The sequence below is a fragment of the Dermacentor andersoni genome, chromosome 2 (genome assembly GCF_023375885.2).
Source record: "Dermacentor andersoni chromosome 2, qqDerAnde1_hic_scaffold, whole genome shotgun sequence".
Classification (NCBI taxonomy): domain Eukaryota; kingdom Metazoa; phylum Arthropoda; class Arachnida; order Ixodida; family Ixodidae; genus Dermacentor; species Dermacentor andersoni.
In genome coordinates this window covers 104,294,981-104,319,660 of record NC_092815.1, presented here as the reverse complement: position 1 = coordinate 104,319,660, position 24,680 = coordinate 104,294,981, and the positions used below count along the sequence as shown (strand labels likewise).

The following is a 24,680-nucleotide window of genomic DNA, read 5'->3' as shown; positions in this document are numbered from 1 at the left end:
TTTGTCAGCCACATCATTTGAGGTTTCTTCTGGCTTGCTTCTACCTTTTCACTTAGTTTTATTGTGGCTAATAGCTTATTACATTATCGTTGGCGAGGATATGCACGGCTTCTAATCAATACTTTCGCTTTATTTATGCAAATCCTGACAATACGGGGACAAGTGCATTAGAAGCACTAGCGGCGGCTGCCTCATCCATATTTTCTCACTTCAACATTGTTTTAAATTTTCACTGTAAACACCATGTACATATACAATATATTTGAATATACACACAGGACAAAGTATATCAAATGTTTGAAAGAGAAGGAGGTAGCCAATTAAATATTATTTCTAAATGTATGGATAGCCTGTGCCTAGAGAATGAATATGTTGCTGTATGTTCACCTCGCTTCAAATTGCTTTTCGTGCATTTTTGGCCCTAAAGAAAGAAAGAAAACTGCAGACTTCAGTGACCCCTTCGGCTGAGTCTTTCATCAACGGCGTCTGAAATGCACGTGAATAATATGTCTTTCAGCATTGCCCCTCTTTCCAATAAGCAATGCTAACGACTCATGAAAAAACTCTTCTAATAATTTATAACATTAGGGATGAAAATATTGTAACTTGTACGCAGAGGTCATCAATGTATACAAGGTGTCCCAATTAAGTATCATGCACCCAGATAAAAAAAATGAGAAATTGCGTTAGTCAAAGAAAAACCAGTGCATATTGTTTTGGGTAGAGTGGAGCATCTGCGAGTAATTTTTTTCATTACTGATATTTAATTAATTGTAATTAATTACCTAACTCGAGACGTACTATCCTAATTATCAAAGTGTCAATGAGGCATTTGTAGTCACAGCCAAGGAACATCTAATTGCGCTATTTTCAGCGACGTACTAATTGCGTAATAATGTTTTTCCGATTGATAAATAAACCCTGCGAAATATGAAAAATACCACGTGACTGCGCTCCCACCCGCATCATAAAGCAGCGCCTTCGAACGAGCTCCCTCTGAGTTAGTCAGAAAGAAATAAAGGAAATAAAGAAAGACACCTCGAAAGGCAACGACCGAGCGAAACCGGAGGGAGGCTGCCACCCCAAAAGAGGGGCAGGCGCGGTCGACCAAAGGGAATAGTGCGGCCGCGGCCGAAGTAGAGGCGCCACACGCCGCGAAGACGTCATGGCCGCGTCACGGTAACGCCTCCCTAACAGGGGAAGGCTAAGCGTTCTGCAGGCGTTCACAACAAAGTTTCTTCACTCACTCACACACACACACACACACACACACACACACACACACTCACTCACCGCGATTGAGCTAGTTCCTTATCTGGCGCGCTCCGGTTGAAGCAACACGTCGCGTTTGGTGTTAGTTGGAAACAAGCCGTGATAGCTGTTGCCTTAACGTAATTAATTTAATTATGGGGTTTTACGTGCCAAAACCACTTTCTGATTATGAGGCACGCCGTAGTGGAGGACTCCGGAAATTTCGACCACCTGGGGTTCTTTAACGTGCACCTAAATCTAAGCACACGGGTGTTTTCGCATTTCGCCCCCATCGAAATGCGGCCGCCGTGGCCGGGATTCGATCCCGCGACCTCGTGCTCAGCAGCCCAACACCATAGCCACTGAGCAACCACGGCGGGTGTGCCTTAACGTAGATAAAGTGCTCGGATGGCCTTCTTTTTTCTTTCTTTTTGCCACAAAACCTATGACCACAAAAGCGTATTGGCAACGTCAATGCAAAGGCTTAAAGTTGCGTTTTGTTTCCTCCCAGTCGCCATGTCTTTCTCTAATGAACAGAAGGAAAACATAATACTGGCTTTGGGAGCTGCAAATGACAACAAGGGGAAGCCTACAATTATATACCAGTCATGGAAGTGTGGCGGTAAACCGAAGGCATCGACTATCATCAGAAATCATGAAGACCTAAGACAAACCGGCAGCATCCAGGAACAGAGGCGGAAGACTCCATATTTGAGTCCTAGCATACGTGCGGATGTTCTACATTTATGGCGCCAAACTTTCATGCTAGCGCGCGGGACGTGGCCGCCCATGTGCTAATTTCCAAGTCATTAGTTTGGAGAATTCTGAATGACTCGGCCTTTCGCCCGTACGTCCTTAACCTGCACTCATGCTTGAAAGGTAGAGACTTGCAGAATAGTTTAAATTTGGGTCATCACAAAATCCGATGAGTCACCGAACGTTTTGAGCAACATAATGTGCACAGATGAAGACAATGTTTGCAGAAACGGCCCCGTAAATTTGCATAATACACCCTATTGTAGGGATTCCAAACCACTCTGGGTAAAGCGCGCTCGGTACCAGTACCAGTGGTCGTTTAATGTGTGGTTCAGAATTTGCGCTGGTGCTATAATCGGTCCCACATTCTTCGATCACACATTGAAAGGACAGCGTTACGTGGATGAAATCCTTGAAGGAGTGGTGGATGAGCTTCCAAGCGAAGTCCCGCTGTCACGTCTTCCACTTATGTGGTATTAGCAAGACGGGGCTCCCGCACACAGCAGTAGCCGAGCACGAAATTGGCTAGATGCGACTTTTCATGCGCGATAGATTGGAAGGCACGGGTCTGCAAATTGTCCGGCTAGGTCACCTGACTTGAGTGAATGAAGAAACTTTATTGCAGGTCCGGCGAGGGACGCGAACTCGTCACGCACCAGGCTAGTCCCACGTCGGGACCGGCAGGTCTAGCCCACCGGCCCGGTCGCGGGCACGCCGGACCTGACTTCTCTCCACTCGATTTCTTTCTTTGGGGTTATGTGAAAGACCTTGTCAGATGCTGACGGGAAGCTTACCATTATCATTGAAAAGAAGAGCGTACAATCAATGCATTCTACCGGTGCTAACATAGGGGGCAGAAAGTTTAATGCTTACAAGGAAGCTCGAAAACAAGTTAAGGACCTCGCAAAGAGCGATGGAGCGAAGAATGTTAGGCATAACGTTACGAAGCAGGAAGAGAGCGGCGTTGGTCATAGATCAAACGGGGTTAGCCGATGTTCTAATTGACATAAAGAGAAAAAGAAATGAAGCTGGACAACTCGTGTAATGCCTAGGTTAGATAATCAGTGGACCATAAGGCTTACAGAATGGGTGCCAAGAAAAGGGAAACGCAGTCGAGGACGGCAGAAGACTAGGTGGTGTGATGAAATTGTGGAATTCGCAGACGCTAGTTGGAATCGGTTGGCGCAGGAAATGGGTAATTGGAGATCGCAGGGAGTGGCCTTCGTCCTGCAGTGGACATAATATAGGCTGATGACGATGATGATTAAAGATCTTGCTTATGATCGAGCCGGACGTAATATGAGCACCAAGCAAGGATAACGGATGTCTGTCGTAGATTTCCAACGCCGGTCATCAAGAAAGCCACAGAAGATGTGATAAAGCGGACTAAGTACTGAGTAGCTGCAGGAGGAGACCTATTCCAACACGTCCTCTAGGCAGCAGCTGGTGTCCAACGGCGCTTACGAATTAACAGATGATAAGGGTACACTGAAATCTGATGGTTAAAACCATCAGATTTAAGTGTGTCCTTATTACCTATTAATGCGTAAGCCATTCTGTCCTTACCCAACGAAAAGATCTTCCCTCCGTCCGTCCCGTAAGACGATCGCTTTCAACATAGCGCTCGCAGGAGCGAACGAATTCACCTGCGTGCTGCCTCTCGCTTCCACGCCAACAAAGCGGCGAGAACCCAGTGCTCATGGAGCTCTCAGCACATGCCGCACTCAGCCACTTTTGCAGATAGCTTTCAAGATACGGGTCGCGCCACCGCGCCAGATGTAACCGCCTTGGGAGCTTGGTTGATCACGGTTCATAATGGTTCAGTGTACCTAATAAATGTTACATATATTTCCTTCATTTGCTACACCTCCCTGGTTTTTTCGTCCCACGTCCACATCCGCTGCGGGATATTTATAACACCAGTGAACATTGCTTCTACTCCCTTATTATACTTCGACTCGTGCAGGTTTCACTTAACAGTTAACTGTTGCAACCGCGCTTCTCCGTTTCACGGCTCTTTCGCGGTCGTTCTTGCAATTATACGAAACACGCCAGCATACTACCAAGAAACACTGCGTCAGTACTACGAAATGCTTACGCATCATTCAGATAAATCCCAGAGGGGATTCTGCGTGGATTTTACTTCCGTTTCATGTGCAGACGTGCTGATTGCCAATTAGGCTCATTTAGAACTAGTACATTTACTTTCACGAAGGCGTCGGTTTTCTCTTTTCTATACATGTGAGTCGCTTCCCCGTCTGTTTATTTCGCATTTATTTTTTGCCACGAACCTGTTTTTGCTGCGCATATACACTCTAACGAAAAATAAAACAAGTCCTCTAATTTGACTTTGGTCCGAAGCAAGTTCCCGGCGCGAAATATAGCTGCGCGCGCACTCTTTCGATGCAGTGCGAGCAGATCCGGGATTCTGAAGCATTCTTTGCTTATGCCATTGCTTTTCCCGTTTAGTGAGTGGTCTGAGCGGAGCTTCAACCGCGCTATCAAGGGGATTTTGTTACAATCTGATCAGTCGGCCTTGAGAGATGGATAATAAGTGTGACGTAGAAATGAGAGGAAGGAATAGCTGCGAGGCCGCGAAACCTGCTGTTGGTGCTCCTTCCGTACCATTATCAAGGTGATGCGCTGCCTCTTCGGGTTTGCGACAGGCAAAGCAGTTGCTTTCAATCAGCTTTTCTGAGCGCGATGCTTTATGATACGGGCGGGAGTATCATACATTGGTATTTTTCATTTATCGTGGGGTTTCTTTATTAGTCAGAAAAAGAAATTGCACGCAATTAGTACGTCGCTGAAAACACCGCAGTTAGATGTCATTTGGGGGTGCCTACAAATGCCTCATTGACACTTTGATAATTACGACAGTACTTCTCGAGTTAGATAATTAATGATAGTTACCTAATTGAATCTCAGTAACGAAAAAAATTACTGGCAGCCACTCTACTGTACAGGAAACAACATGCAGCAGGTTTTCTTCGAGTAAAGCAATTGCTCTGTTTTTAAGTCTTGGTGCATGACAGTTGGGGCACCCTCTATAATTCACTCAGTAACCGAAATGAGGCCAAGCCGGATTCACTCGAAATCAGAATCAACAGCAGTCATGCGCAGCAGCGCTTATACTCGGGCTCAATGAAAACGATAGAGAGAGATGCTGCATTTTCTCCGGAAAGGCGAAGCAGTACTAGTCGTCGTCGTCGTCGTCGTCATCATCATCATCATCATCATCATCATCATCATCATCATCATAACCCTGGCTACGCCCCGTGCAGTGCAAAGGCCTCTCCCATACTTCTCCAACTACCCTGGTCACGTGCTAATTGTGGCCATGTTGTCCCTGCAAACTTCTTAATCTCATCCGCCCACCTAACTTTCAGCCGTCCCCTGCTACGCTTCCCTACTCTTGGAATCCAGTCCGTAACTTTAATGACCATCGGTCATCTTCCCTCCTCGTTATATGCCCTGCCAATGCCTATTTCTTTTTCTTGATTTCAACTAAGATGTCATTAACTCGCATTTGTCCTCTCACACAATCTGCTCTCTTCTTATTCCCCCCCCCCCCCCCCCCCCCTTAACGTTACACCCATCATTCTTCTTTCCATATCTCGTTGCGTCGTCCTCAATTTAGGCAGAACCCTTTTCGTAAGCCTCCAGGTTTCTGCGCCGTAGGTGACTACTTGTAAGACACAGCTGTTATTATTGTGTATTAGTGATAGCGAAGTATAACACAATTTCACGAAGGAAGATTACACCACCGAGAGACGCCAGATTCTTGGTGCTGCGAGGAGACGCAGGCTGTGAAATATACTCATATAAGGCTGTCAATTCATTTAACAATATTTCGAGGTCACACAATTTACGGAAAAATTTATTGTTTCCGTCTGTGAATACGCGGATCTCGTTGAATAACAGTTTAAATTTGAACCTGTGAAAGGTATGATCCTTCAGAATTCGTTCGCAAAGTGGTTTTAAGTACAAAGCGAATAATAGAGGAAACAAGGGACAAGCTTGCCTTACCGATGCCCTCGGGTCGATAGGTTCGGATAGACAACCATTAACTATTAGCCTTGTTGTGCCATTAGTATAACAGTTAGTGATGGCTTTAAAAAGAAGGGACTGAATGTTTATGTGCTCCAACACACGAAACAAGAAGTAGTCATTAACTTTATCAAATGCTTTTACCAAATCAACCTAACTATTGCGACCTGACCTGCCCTTTCTGCTACAGACTCTAGTACAGACCGCGCAACGTGGATATTTGTATGGATTGATCTTCCTCTAATGTCACATGTTTGATCGTCTCCCACCACTGATTGAATTACGTTTTGAAGGCGGCTATCTAATATCACTGGAGCGATTGTTAGTGACTAGACTGGAATAATGAAAGCGTTCGCGGAAAATTATGAAAATATTTTCCAGTGTCATATAAAGTTCTTGATAGTGAAGCTGTAACAGAAAACATTATTTCGATGCTTTCACAGCTCAATCAAGAAGAATATGATGTTGATAAAGAAATATGTATCACAGAAGTTGAAGCAACCACTGCTTCGCTAACTAAAGGCAAAGTTCGTGGGCCTGATGGCTTGAATGCGGAATTTTATCAGTGCTTTTGCTCTATATTGGCTCCCTTCCTGCTTAAAGTGTATGAAGAAGCTTACCGAATTGAATACCTAACCGCCACGCTCTATCAAGTGCCCACAGTACTCATCCCAAATAGCAGTGATGCAACTAAATTGCAGAAAGTCGAGGGATATCGCCCCGTATCATTTTGCAACGGAGTCACGGCAGCGCGTGCTAGCATGCAGCGGGAAAATGCTCTATGCAAGTAACCGGGAGGCGGGTTTGCACGACGGGGTTGACCGACATGAGGTATCCACACCTTCAACGAAATGACTGTTTATTACCGCGAATCGAGGCAAATGTATCCATCCCCGCACGAGACACTGACAAGAATACAGGCCACTAACCTCAGGAGAGTTCAGACTAGGTCTGTACTTAGTCCAAAAAGACAAGCTGCAATGACCGGTGGGGAATATCCACCAAAGTGCAAACATTGTAACTGCCCCCTGGCGGACCAAGATCACATCTTGTGAGGATGCCAAAAGAACACACCCCCGAGAGAACTCTTTAGGCGAGCTCCTTCACACGAAGAGTGGGAGATGAAGGCGAAAACTTCCAACCCGGAAGACCAGATATGGTTGGCGGATTGGGCTGATAGCGTCGCGGCGAAGTCGACGCCACGCTAGCCCACACCACTGGGAAAGAAAACTCCACTCAACCTTGACAATAAAGATTTTCTCTCTCTCTCTCTCTCTCTCTATAAGCGCGCCCTAGCGCGCAAGGAAACACGCAATGTGACATGAGCGTTGTGTAGCGTCGATACGGGCACCTTTAGAGTTGCAGTTGCACATTATTACACCAGTTGGCACGCCATGTAGCATTTGCATAAAGTCCCTTAAACTTCGTAAAGTAGCGCCACGTTTTGAAGAATGCCGCCTCCTTCACGCGCGCTGTGGCCGAGGCCGACGCCGACGCCGCGTCGCTATTGGTCTGATAGCATCACGTGGGCCTTCGCGCCGTGCTTCAGCGCCATTTTCCCTCGAGAAGCGCCTACAGAGTGGCGAGGAGCGCATGTTGGCGCCGTTGCTACACTCGAGCGGTGTAGGCGGCGCCACGGTCGAGGAGGGAACGTGAAAGAGAGAAGAAACGGGGAGTAGTGAAGGCGGAGGAGGAGAGTGTCGCTACTTTGCGAAGTTTAAGGGGCTTTACATTTGCATAGGTAGCGGTAAAAGCTAGATAGAGAAGTCTTGAGGAAGGAAAAGAAAATTATGGAGATGTATAAATATTGATGTAAAGAAAGACTTGTATGGCATACCTGATCAATTCAAGCGGGCTAGGTGAGCGGTTGTCACTGCCCCGTTTCGAAGGGAATGCCGATACATCATCATCATGATCATCATTGGCATCGTGTCGCGTTATTTGATATGCGGTGTTACATACGCCCCGCGTAGCGTCAATACGTACAAACTTTTCATTTCAGTTCCATTATATTCCACGAGGTGCCCCGACATGTAGCAGTTGTACAAAGCAGTTGCATGCTGCTTGTAGCCGGACCTGGTTAACTCAAGTAGGCTATGTGACTATTCGTCACCACCTCGTTTTGAACGGGATGCCAATAAACTGTCATTATCATCACCAAGAACAACAGCAACGTACCGTGCCACGGGTCAACGGATGCGAATTGTGCGCCACGTTGTCTGGATACCTTTCTTTACTCTTCGGTACACGTTATGGCGTCTCATCGCAAGGTAAGGAAAGCTGCTGAAGAAGCGAATAGTAGAGCTACGCACGTGGCTGCAACCAGGCAACATCGGGCTCAGGAGACCACTGTACAGGGAGCAGGACAAGCCGCAAGACAAGCCGCAGCTCGCCGTCCACGCTGGGCAGTCAGTTCAGATCGTTGTCGTGAAAACAACGAGAAGAAATACGACTAGATTTGCTTCAGGCGCTACTCGATTCGCAGTCGATCTCTTCTTGGCACTAATCGATTGTTATTCGATTCGGTCTCAAAAACAGCTACTCCCCTAGTTACGGTGGAGAAGAAGCGATTAAGAACAGACAGGCGTACAGGAGGCGCTCGGATTGATTGACGTTACTGCTAGCATAGATAAGGAGGAGTACCCGGATTGGTTGGAGCGAACGCTCACGTCATGCTAAGCCTAAGCGAGGAGGCGCGAGTGAGATGGCATGGCAAGAGTGATGACGTCGCGCGCGCTGCGTCGGAATGGAGACGCGCAGACGCGCGCGCGGCATATTATATTCGTAGTGAGCGTTTGTGTATGACGTGGGCAACGCGCCCAGCGTTTGTAAATGGTTAGGGCTGCGTAGCGCAGACGCAAAGAGAACGCTTCAGCTTCAGTGTCAGTACTTAAAAGAAATATCGACACATATTCAGCGTTTCTGCTGGCTTCGGCTGGCGTTGCGCCGTCCAGCTTCGACGCGGAGCTAAAGCCAAGAAGCCCAAGACTGGAAGCCTTTTGCTAGCTAGAATCGGTGGGAATTGTCACTCGCTACAAGGTTAGTCTCCAAAACGTCGGCAAATGCAACAAAAATCAAGAAACATAAATAAGGAGAGCGAACTGCGCCATAAGAGCCTCACATGGTAATCTACGGAATGCCCACGTATTTCAGAGCATAAGATAATGACACCGTGGAAACAATTTCGGCAGAAAAACATCTTAGGATGACTGTCGACATTGATTCGATTTTCCTTAAAGCAATGTAGCGACACAGAGTATTGCGATCGCCGAAACACGTCATGCATGAGGCGTGCGCTACAGCCAAGCTCCTCTATCACGCTTCCCTCTGGACACGCTGTGCAACGTAGCGGCACTTCCGCGAAGTTTTCGTGGGCGCGTGTCCGAAGTTGACGTCAACGAAGTTTATTGAAGAGCGCCGCACATCCAGTGACGCAAGTTAGAGTAAACTAGATTCAATGAAGAGTGGTCCGTACACATTGTGTAGGGCGGCACACACCCAGTAGCACATACCCAGCGACACGAGTTGGCGTGAAGGTGGTTCATCGAAGAGCAGCACGTGCTCAGTGGCACATACCGAGACCAACATGGGCGGGAAAAAGGTTCGTTGACGAGCGGCTCACGCCCAGTACCTCAAGTTGTTCGGATGGTTGGTTTCAAACACGGTTCCTTCAAAACAGGAGCCCGATGCTCTGCCCATTAGACCACGGAATACCCATTGACCCTTGTTGGCGTGAAAGAGGATAGATGCGCACAGACATACCACCATCGAGGTGAAGTTGCGAAATGACGCTTACCGCGTCAAAAAGCCACGGCTGACTTGGACATTTATTCCCAATGACTTCTGCCCAAATTGTTCTTCCTCCGTGTGGCAGCGCTGAAGCGCGCGCCTACACCCGCAGCATAAATGGCGGGCGGGCGTTTGGCTGGCGAGGAAAAAGAGGAAGATCCTTCATATATCTAATGAGCCAAGCGTGCGCGCGTTCACAAGGCGTGCGACCATTGGTCCGCTGCGCCTGGCGTCACGTGCACACAGCAGGAGCGGTCCCTTAAGCAGCGTTCTTTTTCACCGCTTCGAGCCGGCCACCACATCGCATCGACTGAACCGCAGTGTCCACGAGACGCGCCTTGCTGTTCGCGACGCCACAGCGCCTTTCTTTCGCCCGCGTGGATTCGTGACTCTCGCCACGGCGGCCCTCGACGACCTCTGATGCACTCCTGGCAGACCATGGAAGCAGCCAACAAGGCGAGTAACGGCAAGAGGCGCAAGAACTCCTGGACCAGTGAAAAAGAAACGCGGCTCATCGGGTTGTACCAGAAGTTCCGGCTCTTGTGGGACCACCGTCATCCGGATTACTACAAGAGGGACCAACGCGAGTACGCCATGAGGGCCATCGCCGATGGCATGTGCAACGAGTTTGACGGTGAGCGAATGGGGCTTTCTCCTCCTGTTATCTCGCTCTGTGGTGTGACGGTCGGCCAGAAGGCGACCACCGAAGCCGTCGGTACCATTGGAATTTGTGCATGTTTTCGGCCTGCACGCCAGTCGGAATAAAGGGTGTGGATGTAATATTGCGCGAGAAACGCTATACAGCTCGAGTGGATGCATCTACTTGGGAAATGTCATACTGGAATACCAGTGGAAGCAGTAGAAGTCGGCGCGGAAGGCTGGCAACCTAATGAAGCGGAGTGAAGGATAGCAATCTCACAAAAGACACTGGTGTGGCGGTAGATGACGGCTTACCGCGGTAGCTGAACGTGGGACGTGAAAAATTAAGGCAATTAGAAAATATGTAAACATCCTTTATTTTTCCGAAAACGAAATTTAGACGCCTGACAGCAGTGCAGATTAGACGCGCGCGAATGGCACTTTGAATACGACCCTGAATATCAGTCTCCCATTTCAGCTCACTATGCTACGACCACACAGACATTGTCGATGTTGGAAGCGTATAGAATGTTCCAGGTATCGCCTGCGAGGCGAGCTCACATAAACCGTACGCGTGCTGGCAGACGCACGCGTTCAAGACATAGCTTGAATTTCACCTTGGGCGCGTGAACCATGCGGTTTTTATTCATCTCATTTTTGCGGCGTTGCACCCCACAGCATTTCGATATTATATACTGGTAGTTCTCCCTTATTTTGATATACCGTGCCATGCGGCAGGCGACTTGCGGGCAATGCTGCTGGCACAGATCCCAAGAAGGCGCATATGGTGGTGCCTTTCATTTATATGTCACTTCTTCCGTAAGTCTCAAGCACTTATAGTCACTCGTACGCTTTACTCACTAGCTGAAATCATCCGAAGTTGAACGAACTAGGCACAAAATAACCTGGTTTCTGCTCCGGAGAATAATGTGAATTTGTCGGGACTTCCGAACGCGGTGGAATTTAACTGCAAGAATTGACGGGTGTCAAACGGATGGTAGCAGATTAACGATTAGTATTAAAGGATTTGTAACGGAAGCATTAACAGAGCAGATTAGTAGTAACGGAAAAAGACTCTTTCATCTGCATATTGAAACCATTCTGCCTGCGTCCCCGAAATTCTTCCAGCTGCAAGTTCCTAACTTTGCCAATAAAGAATTAAAAGAGAAAGCGATTTGAAGGGTTCTTCATTATTTGAACATGTTTTTGATAGATTCGGATACAAGAAGTGCGTCTCATGTGTCGAGATAACCTAAATGTCAGTTTGCATGAATTGTGTATGAGCTTAATTTTTAAAAATCAGGATTAACTGATGATCAAAAGTTTTGCTGTCAAGAGGGTGTTGGAGGATCTTAGGCCGGCCAACTTACCGCTTGCTCACTAAAGTTAGTGTCGCCGTTGGCCATGCCGTGCTGCAGAAATATTTAGTGTAATAATTATACAGTGCATATGTGAAATAATGATATAGTGTGAACAACACTTACCGAGCTAGAATTCTGGACGCGATATGATGCACGTCGAGAGTACTCGCGAAGTGGTGCAGCGTCGTTTAGATGGCACTTATAACCGTATTCAGAAATACATGTTAACTTGAAGTCCATGCTTGACTTTATCTAAATGACACCTGACCTGAATGAGCTAACGATACCCATTGCCACTTCTTGGGCTCGTTCACGTCAGGCGTCATCTTGACGAAGCCAAGCATGTGCATCAACTTATGGCGCAACTCTAAATACGGTGGTTAGTCAACAGCCGGTGGAAGCAACTTTCACTCGTGTTCACAGGAGGCGTTTCACCTTTACTACAGAGGTGTTGCAGCAGACAGCACAAGAAGCGGTACATTCAAGTGAATGCTACTAAGGGCATCGCTCTTTGAAATGAGAACCGCTAGAGGAAGACTAAACGCCGAGATTTCAGTCCAATAAATATTAACAGTGACAAAACAAATACACCATATGACTAGCCTTTCGACAGGGGCAGTCAGCAAGGGTAGCAGAAAATTTCCTAACTCAGATTGTATAGTGAGTAATTAATCAAAGGTCGGCGGAACCTGTCTCACGATGACTGTCGACGGTAATGCGTTTAGCACGGAATCACTAATAGCGACACAACGTATTGCCACCGTCAAAACGAGTCATGCATGAGGCGCGTACTGCAGCGGGGTTCCTCTTTTGCGCTTCCATAGGAACACTCGGCGCCATCTAGTGCCGCTTTCGTGAAGCCTGCGCGTAGCCTCCGAAAGGCATGGCGCGCCGCTGCGTGCCAACGCTGACAAACGCGTGGTGCGGCAATGGGGCTCCTCTCTCGCGTTTCTTTCTGGACACGCTGCGACATCTGGTAGCACTGCCGAGAATCCCGCGCGGGGTCTCCGAGACGAGAAGTGGGGCGCGCCAGTGCCTGCGAACGCTGAGAATCGCTCCCTCGCTCGCCGCACACTCAGTGGCACGTACTTAGTTTTCCAAGTTGGCGAGAGGTTCATTGAAGAAATTTCGTGCATGAGAGGGTTCCGTGCATTTTTCGTGCCCGTCAACAAGAATGCATGAGCAAACATGAATGCATGAGCAAACATGAATGCATGAGCAAACATGAATGCATGAGCAAAAACAATCGTCATCAGCAATGGCGCGTACCACTGTTCGCGCATTCGTCGTCGTCTTCTACCACAGCTGCCATGTTGGCGCCCCTCGGTGTAACCGCGCGAATGTCGCTCGTGTCACTAGTGGCTCGCGCGTTCGTCGTCGTCGTCTTCTTCCAGAGCTGCCTCCATTGCCGCTTTCATGCCAGCGTTCCCATAGTGCCTCTCTCTCTGCGAAGGCACTGACCGCACTGGCCCACTGCCAGTCGATGCGGTGGTGACTTCGTTCTCAAATTATTTGCCTCAATATATCGCGAAATGAAATCACGAATGTTTATAACGAATGTATAACACGAATGAACGTGGATATATTAAGATCTATCTTAATGCTTTTAGCACTTTGGGAGCTTTACCCAGTTTGCACTCTGTCTCTCTGCTTGTTAGTGCATTTTTCCGCACCTAGCCGTTCTTCCACCAAACTGAGTGACTGAGTAGCCCATGGTTTAATGCGCATGGCATCGGGCTGCTGTGCTGAGGGAACCGAGGTCAATACCAACGGCCGGACCAAATTGGGTGACTGAGTATGTGCCGTTGGACACGTGCCACTCTTCAATGAACCTCTGCGAGGCCAACTTGGGTTCCAGTTGCTTACGTCCGCTAGCAGCAGTGGGAGCTCTAAGAGGAGCGAGTCTATGGACGTTAATGCGATTAGCTTCAGATATCACAATGATCTGCTCAGCTGTATTATGCGCATATTGTCCAAACTGGCCAATGTTGCAAGCAGCAGCGGGAGCCCTAAAATGAACAAGCCCACGTCCGGCTATATATACGCCTCATACATGACGCGTTTCGGTGGTGGCAATTCGGTGGGTCGCTACATTACTTCAATGCTATAATAACTTTAACCTCGACGTTCATCGTGGAATGGGTTCTGCGATTTTGTATCGTTAACTAGGGTTCTGCCACGGTATTCGTGAAAGTTGTTAGGGGTAACTAACCGTGAATGGTCTAACCCTACTCTTTCCGTTTGTGGCAGTGGTGAACGTGAAGGACAAGATCAAGACACTGCGCGACTACTTCGTGAAGGAGATGAAGAAGGAAGAGGGCTCGCGTGCGTCGGCGTGCGCCTACACTTCCCGATGGGAGCACTACAAGTGCTGGGAGTTTCTTCGCGGCACCGTCAACGTGGACACAAGCTCACAGCCGGCCGGCGCCCCCGCGATATCATATCCCGTGAGTGACGCGCTACTTGCAGATATCTGATCATCTGTGCGATGCACCGAGAATACAATTATCGGTGCAGAGTCTAAGGTACGAGCTTGGGGTCAGGTACAGAATTTAGCTGGCTAGCTAGCCATGCATGCCTTCCGAACTACGCTGCACTAGTGGGCGAGGACGAATAAGGGTGTCTCTACACGTTAGGATTGAAAACTGGGCAAGTTGGTACACATTCATCTTGTGATTTGTGCACCGTTCACGAAACACGAAACTACAGAAAAGGAAGTGCCCAGCACACGGGTTCACTTGTAACTAAAATTTATTGGAAGAACGCTAACATAGACTAGTTCACAAAAATATATTGCGGTTTCCTATGAAAATGTCATTGCCTACATTTCTAAACTATTAGTTGCTGTAGTTTTCCCGGTGTCAACTAGCGTTTGCGCTGCTGCGACCAGAGGTGCAGCAATGGATAACATTTTGTTGACGGTATCGTAACGCTCCTCCTTCTACTTTGTTTCATTCGTCGTCTGCAATGGCCGTTGCACCCATTTCCGAATTTGTATGCGACTGCATGTATGTATGTTTATTTTCCTTTTCTCCTTTGATCACTTGTGATTAATTAAACCTAGGTAGCTTGGCCTCTCCCATTATCGTTAAAATTTTGCTCACCAGCGTGCTCGTATTTTCACACACTGATTTATGCATACGATTGCCTTGTTATATATTCCTGGAATAAGCTAAGTATTTATGCACGATGGATGGGCTATGCGGTGCGAATAATCTAACATACCAGTAAGTGTTCATAAGGCTGTTGCATTAGGCTAGCGGTCAGAGCACCAAAAATACAGATCTTATGTCTTTTTGTTCGCTCAAGTTCGTATCTAGGCACAGGAAACACAAAGAAAAACAGATATGTCGCAACACTGTTAAACTCTTACAGACATGTGTAGTCACCATTCAATTTCTGCGCATGCTAACAAATTATACATACGTATATTCATTGTCATTCTTGGCAATGGATGGCTGGCTAACGCAGCCATCCCCTTTAATTCTGATATAGAGGGTCTCAGTCAGTTCGCGCGCAAGCTGCTGTCGGTGGCGCGAAATACCATTATTTCTTCAAAAAATGGCCAGCAGCCACATTCACTGCAATGAGCGCCAAGGGAATAAGCGTTTGCTCTGGACAGTGAACGCTGGTCATCTTCAACATTCGCGAATCTTTTCTCTTTCCTATATGTGCTTTACCGTAAGGTAGAGGAATTTAGTTAACAATGCCTACGTTACATTTCACACATTTTGACACGTGTCCATGCGCGAAATGATTGAGGCTTTCCATGCCAGAAGAAAAAGAGGTTGTTGCATTAGCATGTCCCCATTCCATTGTCATGAATGACGATGAATATTACCAGCACGCGCAGAAATTGAATGGTTAGTATTCACGTACCTAGGAGTTTCAAGGTGTTGCGACATGTCTGTTTTTTCTTATGCTTCCTATGTTAGCATTCTATAAATCTTAGTTGGAGATTCAGCACGTCTTTTGCGCACTTCCGTTTCTGTCGTTTCGCGAGCGCTGCAATAATCAGAAGGGTCTAACAGCGCAGCACATCTGTCGGTCACGACCATTATAGCGCGTGCCCGCTTGCGCGCCGTAGTCTTCAAGTGACTGAAGTTCGCACAAAGACAAATATGTGGCCATCTGCTTGGTACATACGAGGTTTGTCCTAAAACTTCGCGCAGTCTGTGTTAAGGAAAATTTATTTCACAAATATTCTGATGCAGAAACGTGCTGATCTTCAAAATGCTCCAAATTAGACACAATACAACTAAGTCCACCTCTTCTTCCATTACTGGAAGCGCCCATGGATGTCGTTTTCTGTTAAGCGGACATCAGTGACGATGCATCAACTCTGCTTTGTACATGCGAACTCGCTCTACTTCCATAAAATGTGCTATACGGTGGCTTTGCCACAGTACTTTTGTATTTACGGCGGTGCACCCTTTACAGGGTCATAGTGCAATGTGGTTAATTTTTTTATCATATTGACTATAATTAGGCGCCTACTGCATATTACTTAGTCTGCGACTAATTTTCACTTCTCGTGGGCCCCGCTGAAGCTGCCTTCCTAACACCATTGTCTACCACGAGCGCTACCTAGTCCAAGCAAACTCGCTCAATTTCTTAAAATTTGTTTTGTACGGCGGCTTCGCCTCAACATACATAGATAGGCGGCGGTGCACCCTTTACAGGGGTATAGTGTAACTAATTTTTGACTATATTTCCGGTAATTATGCCTGCACTGTTAATTTTACTAACTCTCCGACTGATTTGAGCTTCTTGTCTTGTTGATACCTATATTTTGTTACTTCTTGTGATAGGCTACGATGTTTAGGAGGCGTGAAAGGGCCGTTTTTTTCTTGAAGTAGCTACAAGATACCCAGATTCCAGATATGCCAAATGCGTGGAAGTCAGCTAAGACCTTACGTGCATGTGTAGTAACATCATGACACAGAAGGTGGTCATTTGGGAGCAGGGCATCATGAAGTTCCGGCACTCGCCCTGGCTGAATCGGCCGTCTGCTATGCAGCTACATAGGTGACTGCCCAAAGGGTTATCTGCTATTTTGTGCAGCAGTATAGCAAACGACTTGGCGAGCTGGGCCGAGTGGATGGATACCTCGTTATACATACAAAATGGCCAGGAGAAGTGAGGAGAAGAAAGCGAAGGGTACATAAATATCAATATTAACCCAGTAGGCCAGCTTCCATGTGGTCCAGCAGGTGAGGAGTGTTAGGAATCAGGAGGCCTTGGTCTAGCGAACGGAGTTTATGAAGCGCACTCATTGCACGGTGGGCAGCACTGTTTCCAGGGTCACCCACGTTCCCAGGTGTGACCTAGTCCACCGGTACCTCGATATTGTTCCGGTTTTGCAGGGTTGTATCTAGAAGCTTTATGTAATGCGGCTATGAGTGCTCTATTGGCGACCTAGTCAAAGCTTTCACCGTCTGGTGCTACTGGCGCTACTGGCGCTCACAGCAACTGGCACTACTGTGGTTCAAGAACGATACAGTTCCCGTTCTTGAAAGGGCACGCATACAATTCGTACGACTCTATCGGACACTCGTTTGATCTCAGTACCAGCAAGGAATAGGCACACGTTTTAGCATTACCTTAAAGTCCCTCCCGTGAAAATGCATCGTATTTTCTGGCGACGGTGCCATGCCAGTAGTGGCGAGTAGGCTGAAATATTGAAAATCTGCTGGATTGCCTGGCACTGGACTCCTGTCGTGTGCAGGTTGTCGCTGGGCTCCGTCCAGGCCGTGATATCGTCGGCTTACAGTGCGCATTGGACTCCAGGTACATTTCACAGCTGCACAGTGAAGCCGTGCATCGCTAGATTGAACCGAACCGGTGAGATTGTTGCTCCTTGGGCGACGCCTACACTGTTGCTGCAGGTCTTCGGGCGGTCGCCATTGTCTCAAATTTCGAATGAGGGGCAGCAAAGGAAGGTTTTTATGGAGTTGATGATGCTGGTTCTGGGTTCCGCTGCTGTCAGTGCTGCTGGATCAAGTTTCGAAACGTTGTGATGTCTCGCTCCCACGTGAACACCATCTTTGTCATGACATCACGACACATCTCGTTGCATAGGGAACAAATATTGATTCCTAGAAAAACTACTATAGACGCTTATCTGGGAAACTCTGAGGCTTGCCAGTATTTTTTCCGGGGCTTCAGCGTCCAGGACGTTAACCTAACACGAAGAATGAAAATCCGAAAATATCATGTTAGTACATGTTGAAGATCTATGGTTTATGTGAACAAACCGTTCAATCTTACGCTATATTTTGCCTCGTAAGTTAGTGTTGTTTTCATCGTCCGTTGACACAAATATTCCAACTGTCTGACTATTTTCTATCATAGATTATTGATAGAACCATATCCTGATTTAGCTCGGTTATGATTCAAATACTTATTAAGAAACCATGCTCAAAAGTTTCTGTGATATCCTAAACGCTACGCATGAATAGTAATAAATGAGCTTTGTCTGAGAACTCGGCGCGTTCTCAGAAACCCTGGTCTGACTACGACCAGTAGTTTATTACACCTTCAATTGACATACTTCTTCATTTAATGTGATTAGCATTTATAGGATACTTCACGCACTTTCCAGAATCTATGCCTCAGGCCCCGTGAGCCAACTTTTCTGCAAGCTTGGGCGTGGTATGTGCTCATGGTCGTGATGCCGTCGTGGTAGTTACGTCTTCATTATTCGAGAGTTGTCGTCCCAGCTTTGTCATCAAACTCTTGTCATGCCATTGTCGCCATGCCGTCGTCGTCACGCTGTCGTCGTACAGTCGTCATCGTTTCAGAAACGTAATCCCATTGTCGTCAAGCCAACATCGTCGAATCACCTTCGTTGTTCCATCGATGTCGTTCCTTCTTCGTTATTCCATCGTAATCATGCTGTCGTCACCCAATCATGATTATGCCGCCATTTTCATGCCATTGTCGTGGTGCATTTATCGCCGCACCGTCATCGTGGGACACTTTCGTGATACCCTCGTCGTCATATACTTCTCGTCATACCATCGTCATTTCAGAATTGTCATGTCTTCGTAGTCATACCGTCATTATCATAGAGCCTTCGTCGTTTCATCGACATCATTCCTTTTCAGTCATTTCATCATTGTCACTGCGTCGTCGTTATGCAGTCGTTGCCACGCATACATGGTCATGGGCCGACCCTGGCGAGCGAAGGTCATAGCAAAGAGGGCCGATCCCCCCGGATACATTGTACGTCGCATATATCCGAAGCAATGGAAATCTCAGAAGAATCACTACACAATATACATAAGTCTTCCATAAAACCATATTTCGTTAGGTTAATTGAATTCCAATGGCTTTGCCGGATTTAAAGAAACAATTATTTACTGTTGTTCATACTTAATTTGCCGATTTCCTTTCCGTCACGCCCATCCTTTATGCTGTTTCTCCATCATCGACGTCTCTACCCTCTCCGCTCACACTGTCCATGCTGTAAGCATAATTAATACTTGCGGGTTAATTCTTATAGATCAACGTTCTTTGTATGCTTCAACTCTCCGTACTTGATTTCCTCTGTTGTGACGGCATTATAAGTAATATCATTAGACACATTTTGGAACCTACAACTTCCCCTTCCTCTCCGAAGATATTGGAGAGAAGCTAAATATTTACCTTACTATCTGCTAATAGAACAATGTTACTTGCGTATATTAAACCCAGAAGGCATCGCTCCACCTCCAGACCATCGTGTTTATACTAGAAATTATAACGAAACTTATTTCCTTCCTGTCTCCTTTCTCTGCCTGTTATGTACATAGTAAATAACAGACTCTTAAAAGGAGGCTTTAGTCGGTATTTATGGTAGGGAAAGTTGATTTGTATCAACTGTAGGAAGCATAAATGTGATTTAGCACTTCATAGCTTTTTAAAGAAATGGTGAAGATAATAAAAGCCGGTAAGAAAACTGAAACACGAAGTTGACAAATACGTAACTCTGCACCCAAAACAAATATCGCAATTCTGTAAAATTCGTGTGAGAGCATCTAAGGTGGGCAAGTTAGATATGCGAGTTTAGATATTGCCTGAAATTGCTATAGTGCTGTCCAGATTATTGGAAAAGTTTAACTCACAATTCAGTGATATATTTGAGAGCTGTACATAAATTTTATTCGCTTTAGACGTGTTGATAGCGCAGTTTGCAGAACTCTGATATCACTGTTTATTGCTCAGTTATAGAGTAGGTACTTGAGCTTTCTTCAATTTTGTGACTTAGAACAACTTTTTGTAATAAATATGGCCTAAATAAAGAAAGAATGCTTCATAAAGCTTAATCAAATTCGATGCAGTGCATGCCGAGCAAAACCATTCCTCCATTAGTTTTTATTGATATGACAGATGCCGAGGTAGAGCTTTCTCTAGTGCAGTTAACTCACAATGATATGGGAAATGTTTACTGCTGGTGAATCTATTGCTCCATTTCGTTGCAGGCACGCCTGATCGCTGCTGATGTTTCTTAACCATGTACCTGGTGTATCATAAAAATTCCTCTTTAAGGTCACAAAAGATATGCAGGACCACGGTCATAAGAGAAAGCGCCTTCGCGGAAATAAAGAATATAATTTGGTTAAATTAAAACAAATTTCACGGAATGAAGAAATTTTCTCTGAGACGTATGCCGATGCGACTGCTGGTACATTATAGAGGGCCAAACTGCATAAGGGAGTCCTTACACCTTCCGTTAATACTTAGGGGGTCTGTTTTGGCACTATCTAAGTTTGCCCTAAGACTATCATTATCAGCCTATTTTATGTCCACTGCAGGACGAAGGCCTCTCCCTGCAATCTCCAATTACCCCTGTCCCGCACCAACCGATTTCAGCTAGTGCCTGCGAATTTCTCAATTTCATCACCCCACCTAGTCTTCTGCCGTCCTCGACTGCACTTCTCTTGGCATCCAGTTTGTAACCCAAATGGTCCACCGGTTATCTAGCCTACGCATTACATGACCTGCCCAGCTCCATTTCTTTCTCTTAATGTCAATTAGAATATCGGTTATCCCTGTTTCCTCTCTGATCCACACCGCTCTCTTCCCGTCTCTTAGCGTTATGCCTAACATTCTTCGTTACATCGCTCTTTGCGCTGCTCTTAACTTGTTTGCGAGCTCCTTTGTCAGTCTTCAAGTTTCTGCCCCATATGTCAGCTCCGGTAGAATGCATTGAATGTGCACGTTTGTTTTTAATGATAAAGACAAGCTTCCAGTCAGGAAGTGACAAGCTGACAACTGCCGTATGCGATCCAACTCTTTTTTATTCTTCTATGAATGTCCTTCTCATGATCAAATTCCCATGTGAGTAATTGACCTAGATAAACATACTCATTTACAGACTCTAGAGGCTGACTCGTGATCCTGAACTCTTGTTTCCTTGCCAGGCTACTGAATATTTTATTTGCCTTCTGCATTTTAATCTTCAACCCCGCTCTTACACTTTCTCTGTTTGTTGCATTTAAAAGGAATACGTAAAATCAAGGCACACTTGGTTACGAAGTTTTGATTTTGATTGCAAAAACCGAAAACATCCAGAAAACGAAACTATCAAGTTTACAACTCTGTAACTCAGCAATGAAAAACGATATCACAGTTCTGATAATTGCATACAATAGTACATCTAAAGCGGACAAAATTGGTATGTTACACGTGAATCTAAAAAAAATTTGGTAATATGAAAATACAGCTTTCGCAGAACCGCTGTACACAACATAACAAATTCACGTAATATATAAACTGACATATCGAATTTGTCCGCTTTGAATGATCTAATGGACGCCATTTACAGAACCGCTATATGTGTTCTTGATGCAGAGCTATTAATTTGTAGACTTCGTCCTTCTGTTTTTTTTTTTTTTCAGACTTGAGAATTTCTGAAAATATTTTTAACAGAATTTAGGCCCTAAATCGAGAATCCGCTTCAAGAAGTCACTAGATTTTAACTTTCTCTTTCAAATGCAACAAATTTCCTTAAAATCGATCCAGGAGTTATCTCAGAAAAACGTTTTTTTGCGTCTACCATGTATTTGAATAGGCCGCGTCGGAGTTGGGCCCGAACTAAAGCTTCCTCTTAAGCTTTGCCTTTAAGAGGAAGCTTACATCACTGAATCCATTAGATCATTTAAAGCGGACCAATTCGATATGTCATTTTACATCTTACGTGAATTCGTTACGTTGTTTACAAGGGTTCTGCAAAAGCTGTATTTTCACATTACTAAATTTTTTTTTATTCATGTGTAACATATAAATTTTTTACGTTTTAGATTCACTATTAGATGCAATTCACATAATTGTATTATCAGTTTTCGTTGCTGAGTTAGAGTTGTAAGCTTGACAGTTTCGTTTTCCGAAAATTTTCGATTTTTGCCAATTTTTATAAAAAAAAATGACGTCCAAAATGAAAAATTCGAAACAAACTGTCACTAGATTTTAAGTTTTTCTTTTAAATGCTACAAATATTGTCAAATTTGCTGCAGTGGTTGCCGAGAAAAACGAATTCTTCTTTTACATGTATTTAGATAGGAGCACCCGAGACAAAGCTTCCTCTTAAGAGTAGAACGCGATAGCAATCAAAGAGCCCTGACTGCTTCTCACGCTTGCCGGCAACTGCAGGGTATGTAACCGTAATGTCTACCGTGAAACACTGGCGGTGAACGCTATGGACGAAGGCGAGCTTTCTGGTATAAACGTGGCCTCTTGCGTGCGCAGCGGATGCGCGGAGGCGAGCGCCATCTGGATTGTGTTGTAAGAAAAAACGGGGGCGCGTGCCTCTGAATGAATGGTAGAAACAGTTGAAAATGGTATTGTGCTTGAGTTTCCGCGTAACAGTATTGTGTTTCCTCGCATATTCAAATTACAGTCCGAGGCTATCATGTCCGTAGGTTGCGTGTAAGTCGTACTTTATACCATGTTACAGCGAAGCTGTTTATGACTAGGTTCTGGTGGATCTTTTGTCCGTGGACATAGACCAACAATTTTATTGCGAGAGCAATTATATTGCTACGGGATAGTATTTCCAATGACGAAGAGCCGAGCAGTAAGAAGACGACGACGACGATTAGAAGCTAGCGCGGGCTGTTGCCTCTTGGCCAAGCGCAGCGTATTTTCTTGTAAATATACTTGTAGATAGCTTTTCGTCTGCGTCTTCCTACGTAACATATCTGGTGAAGGTGGACGTTCCCTGTACCTCGTCACGGAGCTTCGCAGTGGACGGTACGTCGAGCCTTCCTTCATGGCTCCCGGCGACGACAACCCGACTCCGCCGGCTCCGACACCTGCTGCCACCTCGACGACCTACATCACTCTCCCCGCTCCCCGTAATCCTGGCGTATTCTCGTGCAAAGATGGGGAAGACGTCGATGACTGGATCAGCCTGTATGAACACGTCAGCCGCAATAACCGGTGGGACCCTACTATTATGCTCGCCAACGTAGTCTTTTACCTCGGTGGCACACCTAGAGTTTGGTATCGCACTCACGAAGAAGAGCTCACCAGTTGGGATTCGCTTAAGGCACAGCTTCGATACTTTTTCGGCAACCCCTACGGTCACCAACTTGCCGCGCAGAAGGCGCTTTCCGGCCGTGTGCAGACGTCAACAGAGCCCTATGTCACGTACATTCAGGACGTCTTGGCTCTGTGCCGCAAAGTTGACACCCACATGACTGAGTCCGACAAGGTTGCCCACATCCTCAAAGGCATTGCCGATGACGCCTTCAACTTGCTCGTTTGCAACAACGTAGCGATGGTGGATGCTGTTATAGAAGAGTGCCGCCGCCTGGAACTCGCTAAAAGCCGACGTATTGACCAGCATTTTGCCCGCCTGCCCAACACCCCAGCGACATGTTCCTGTGCCGACACTCCTCGTCCCAACAACAATGCCGATGTTACAGGATCGTCCGGCGTGAGATCGAGGCCGCCTATCCGGCTGCCTTCGACTCCAGTCCCACCAACACATCTTCAGTCACGGTCCCACTGATCCAGGCAGTTGTCCGCCAAGAGTGCGAAAACATGGGTCTTCACACCATCTGCTCGGCCCATCATCCTGATACCCGCCCGGCTTCTTCGATTCCGCCCCATCCTGCATCTTCTTACCCACCACGTTCCCGCAACTCATCTGAATGGCGCACTGCTGACGACAAGCCCATTTGTTTCCACTGCCATCGAATCGGGCACATTTCTCTGCACTGTCGCAGTCGCTAGAGTTCCCCGACCCGGCCTATTTATACTGCCTACTCTCGCCCCCCAGGTGGCCCTTCTGGTCCCTATGCCGCACGCTCCGATAACGCCGCCGCTGATTCTCCTGCACCGAACCGCTCCTATTCTCGTTCACCTTCGCCCCAACGACGACAATCTCGCTCTCCCCAGCCCCGTCGCTCCTATTCGCCCACTCCCTTCGGACGCCGCTCCCAGCCGGAGAACTAGACGATGCAGCGCCTCGAGGTGACGCTGCATTGCTCCCTACGCCGCCAAATCCTCTACTGACGTTGCCCACTCATCTGAACCTTCTTGACGTGCAAGTCGACGGTGTTTCTGTGTCTGCACTCATGGACACTGGGGCGCATTTGTCGGTAATGAGCGCTGACCTTCGTAACCGGCTCAAGAAAATTATCACGCCCGCCACGACGCTTGTTGTCCGTGTGGCCGATAGCGGAACAGCCCCCGTAATTGGTATGTGTACCAATTACATGCTCCACAATCGTGCTATTCACAGTCATCGCTCACTGTCCCCACGACATCATCCTCGGCTTAGACTTCCTCTCCCCACATTTTGCTTTCATCGATTGCTCCGCCAGTACTCTCCGCCTCGACCTG

General features: G+C 46.6%; 1 protein-coding gene across 1 annotated transcript in view; it reads left to right on the top strand.

Moving 5' to 3' along the window:
• Positions 1-10,004: 10,004 nt before the first annotated feature.
• The window catches only part of LOC126541506 (uncharacterized), a 32,361-nt gene continuing 17,685 nt past the window's right edge, over positions 10,005-24,680 (top strand). Inside the window, exons 1-2 of the mRNA XM_050188291.2 lie at positions 10,005-10,480; positions 14,097-14,293. Of these exons, the coding sequence (XP_050044248.1) occupies positions 10,267-10,480; positions 14,097-14,293 (411 nt within the window). The 5' untranslated portion in view covers positions 10,005-10,266. The remainder of the gene's footprint in view (positions 10,481-14,096; positions 14,294-24,680) is intronic.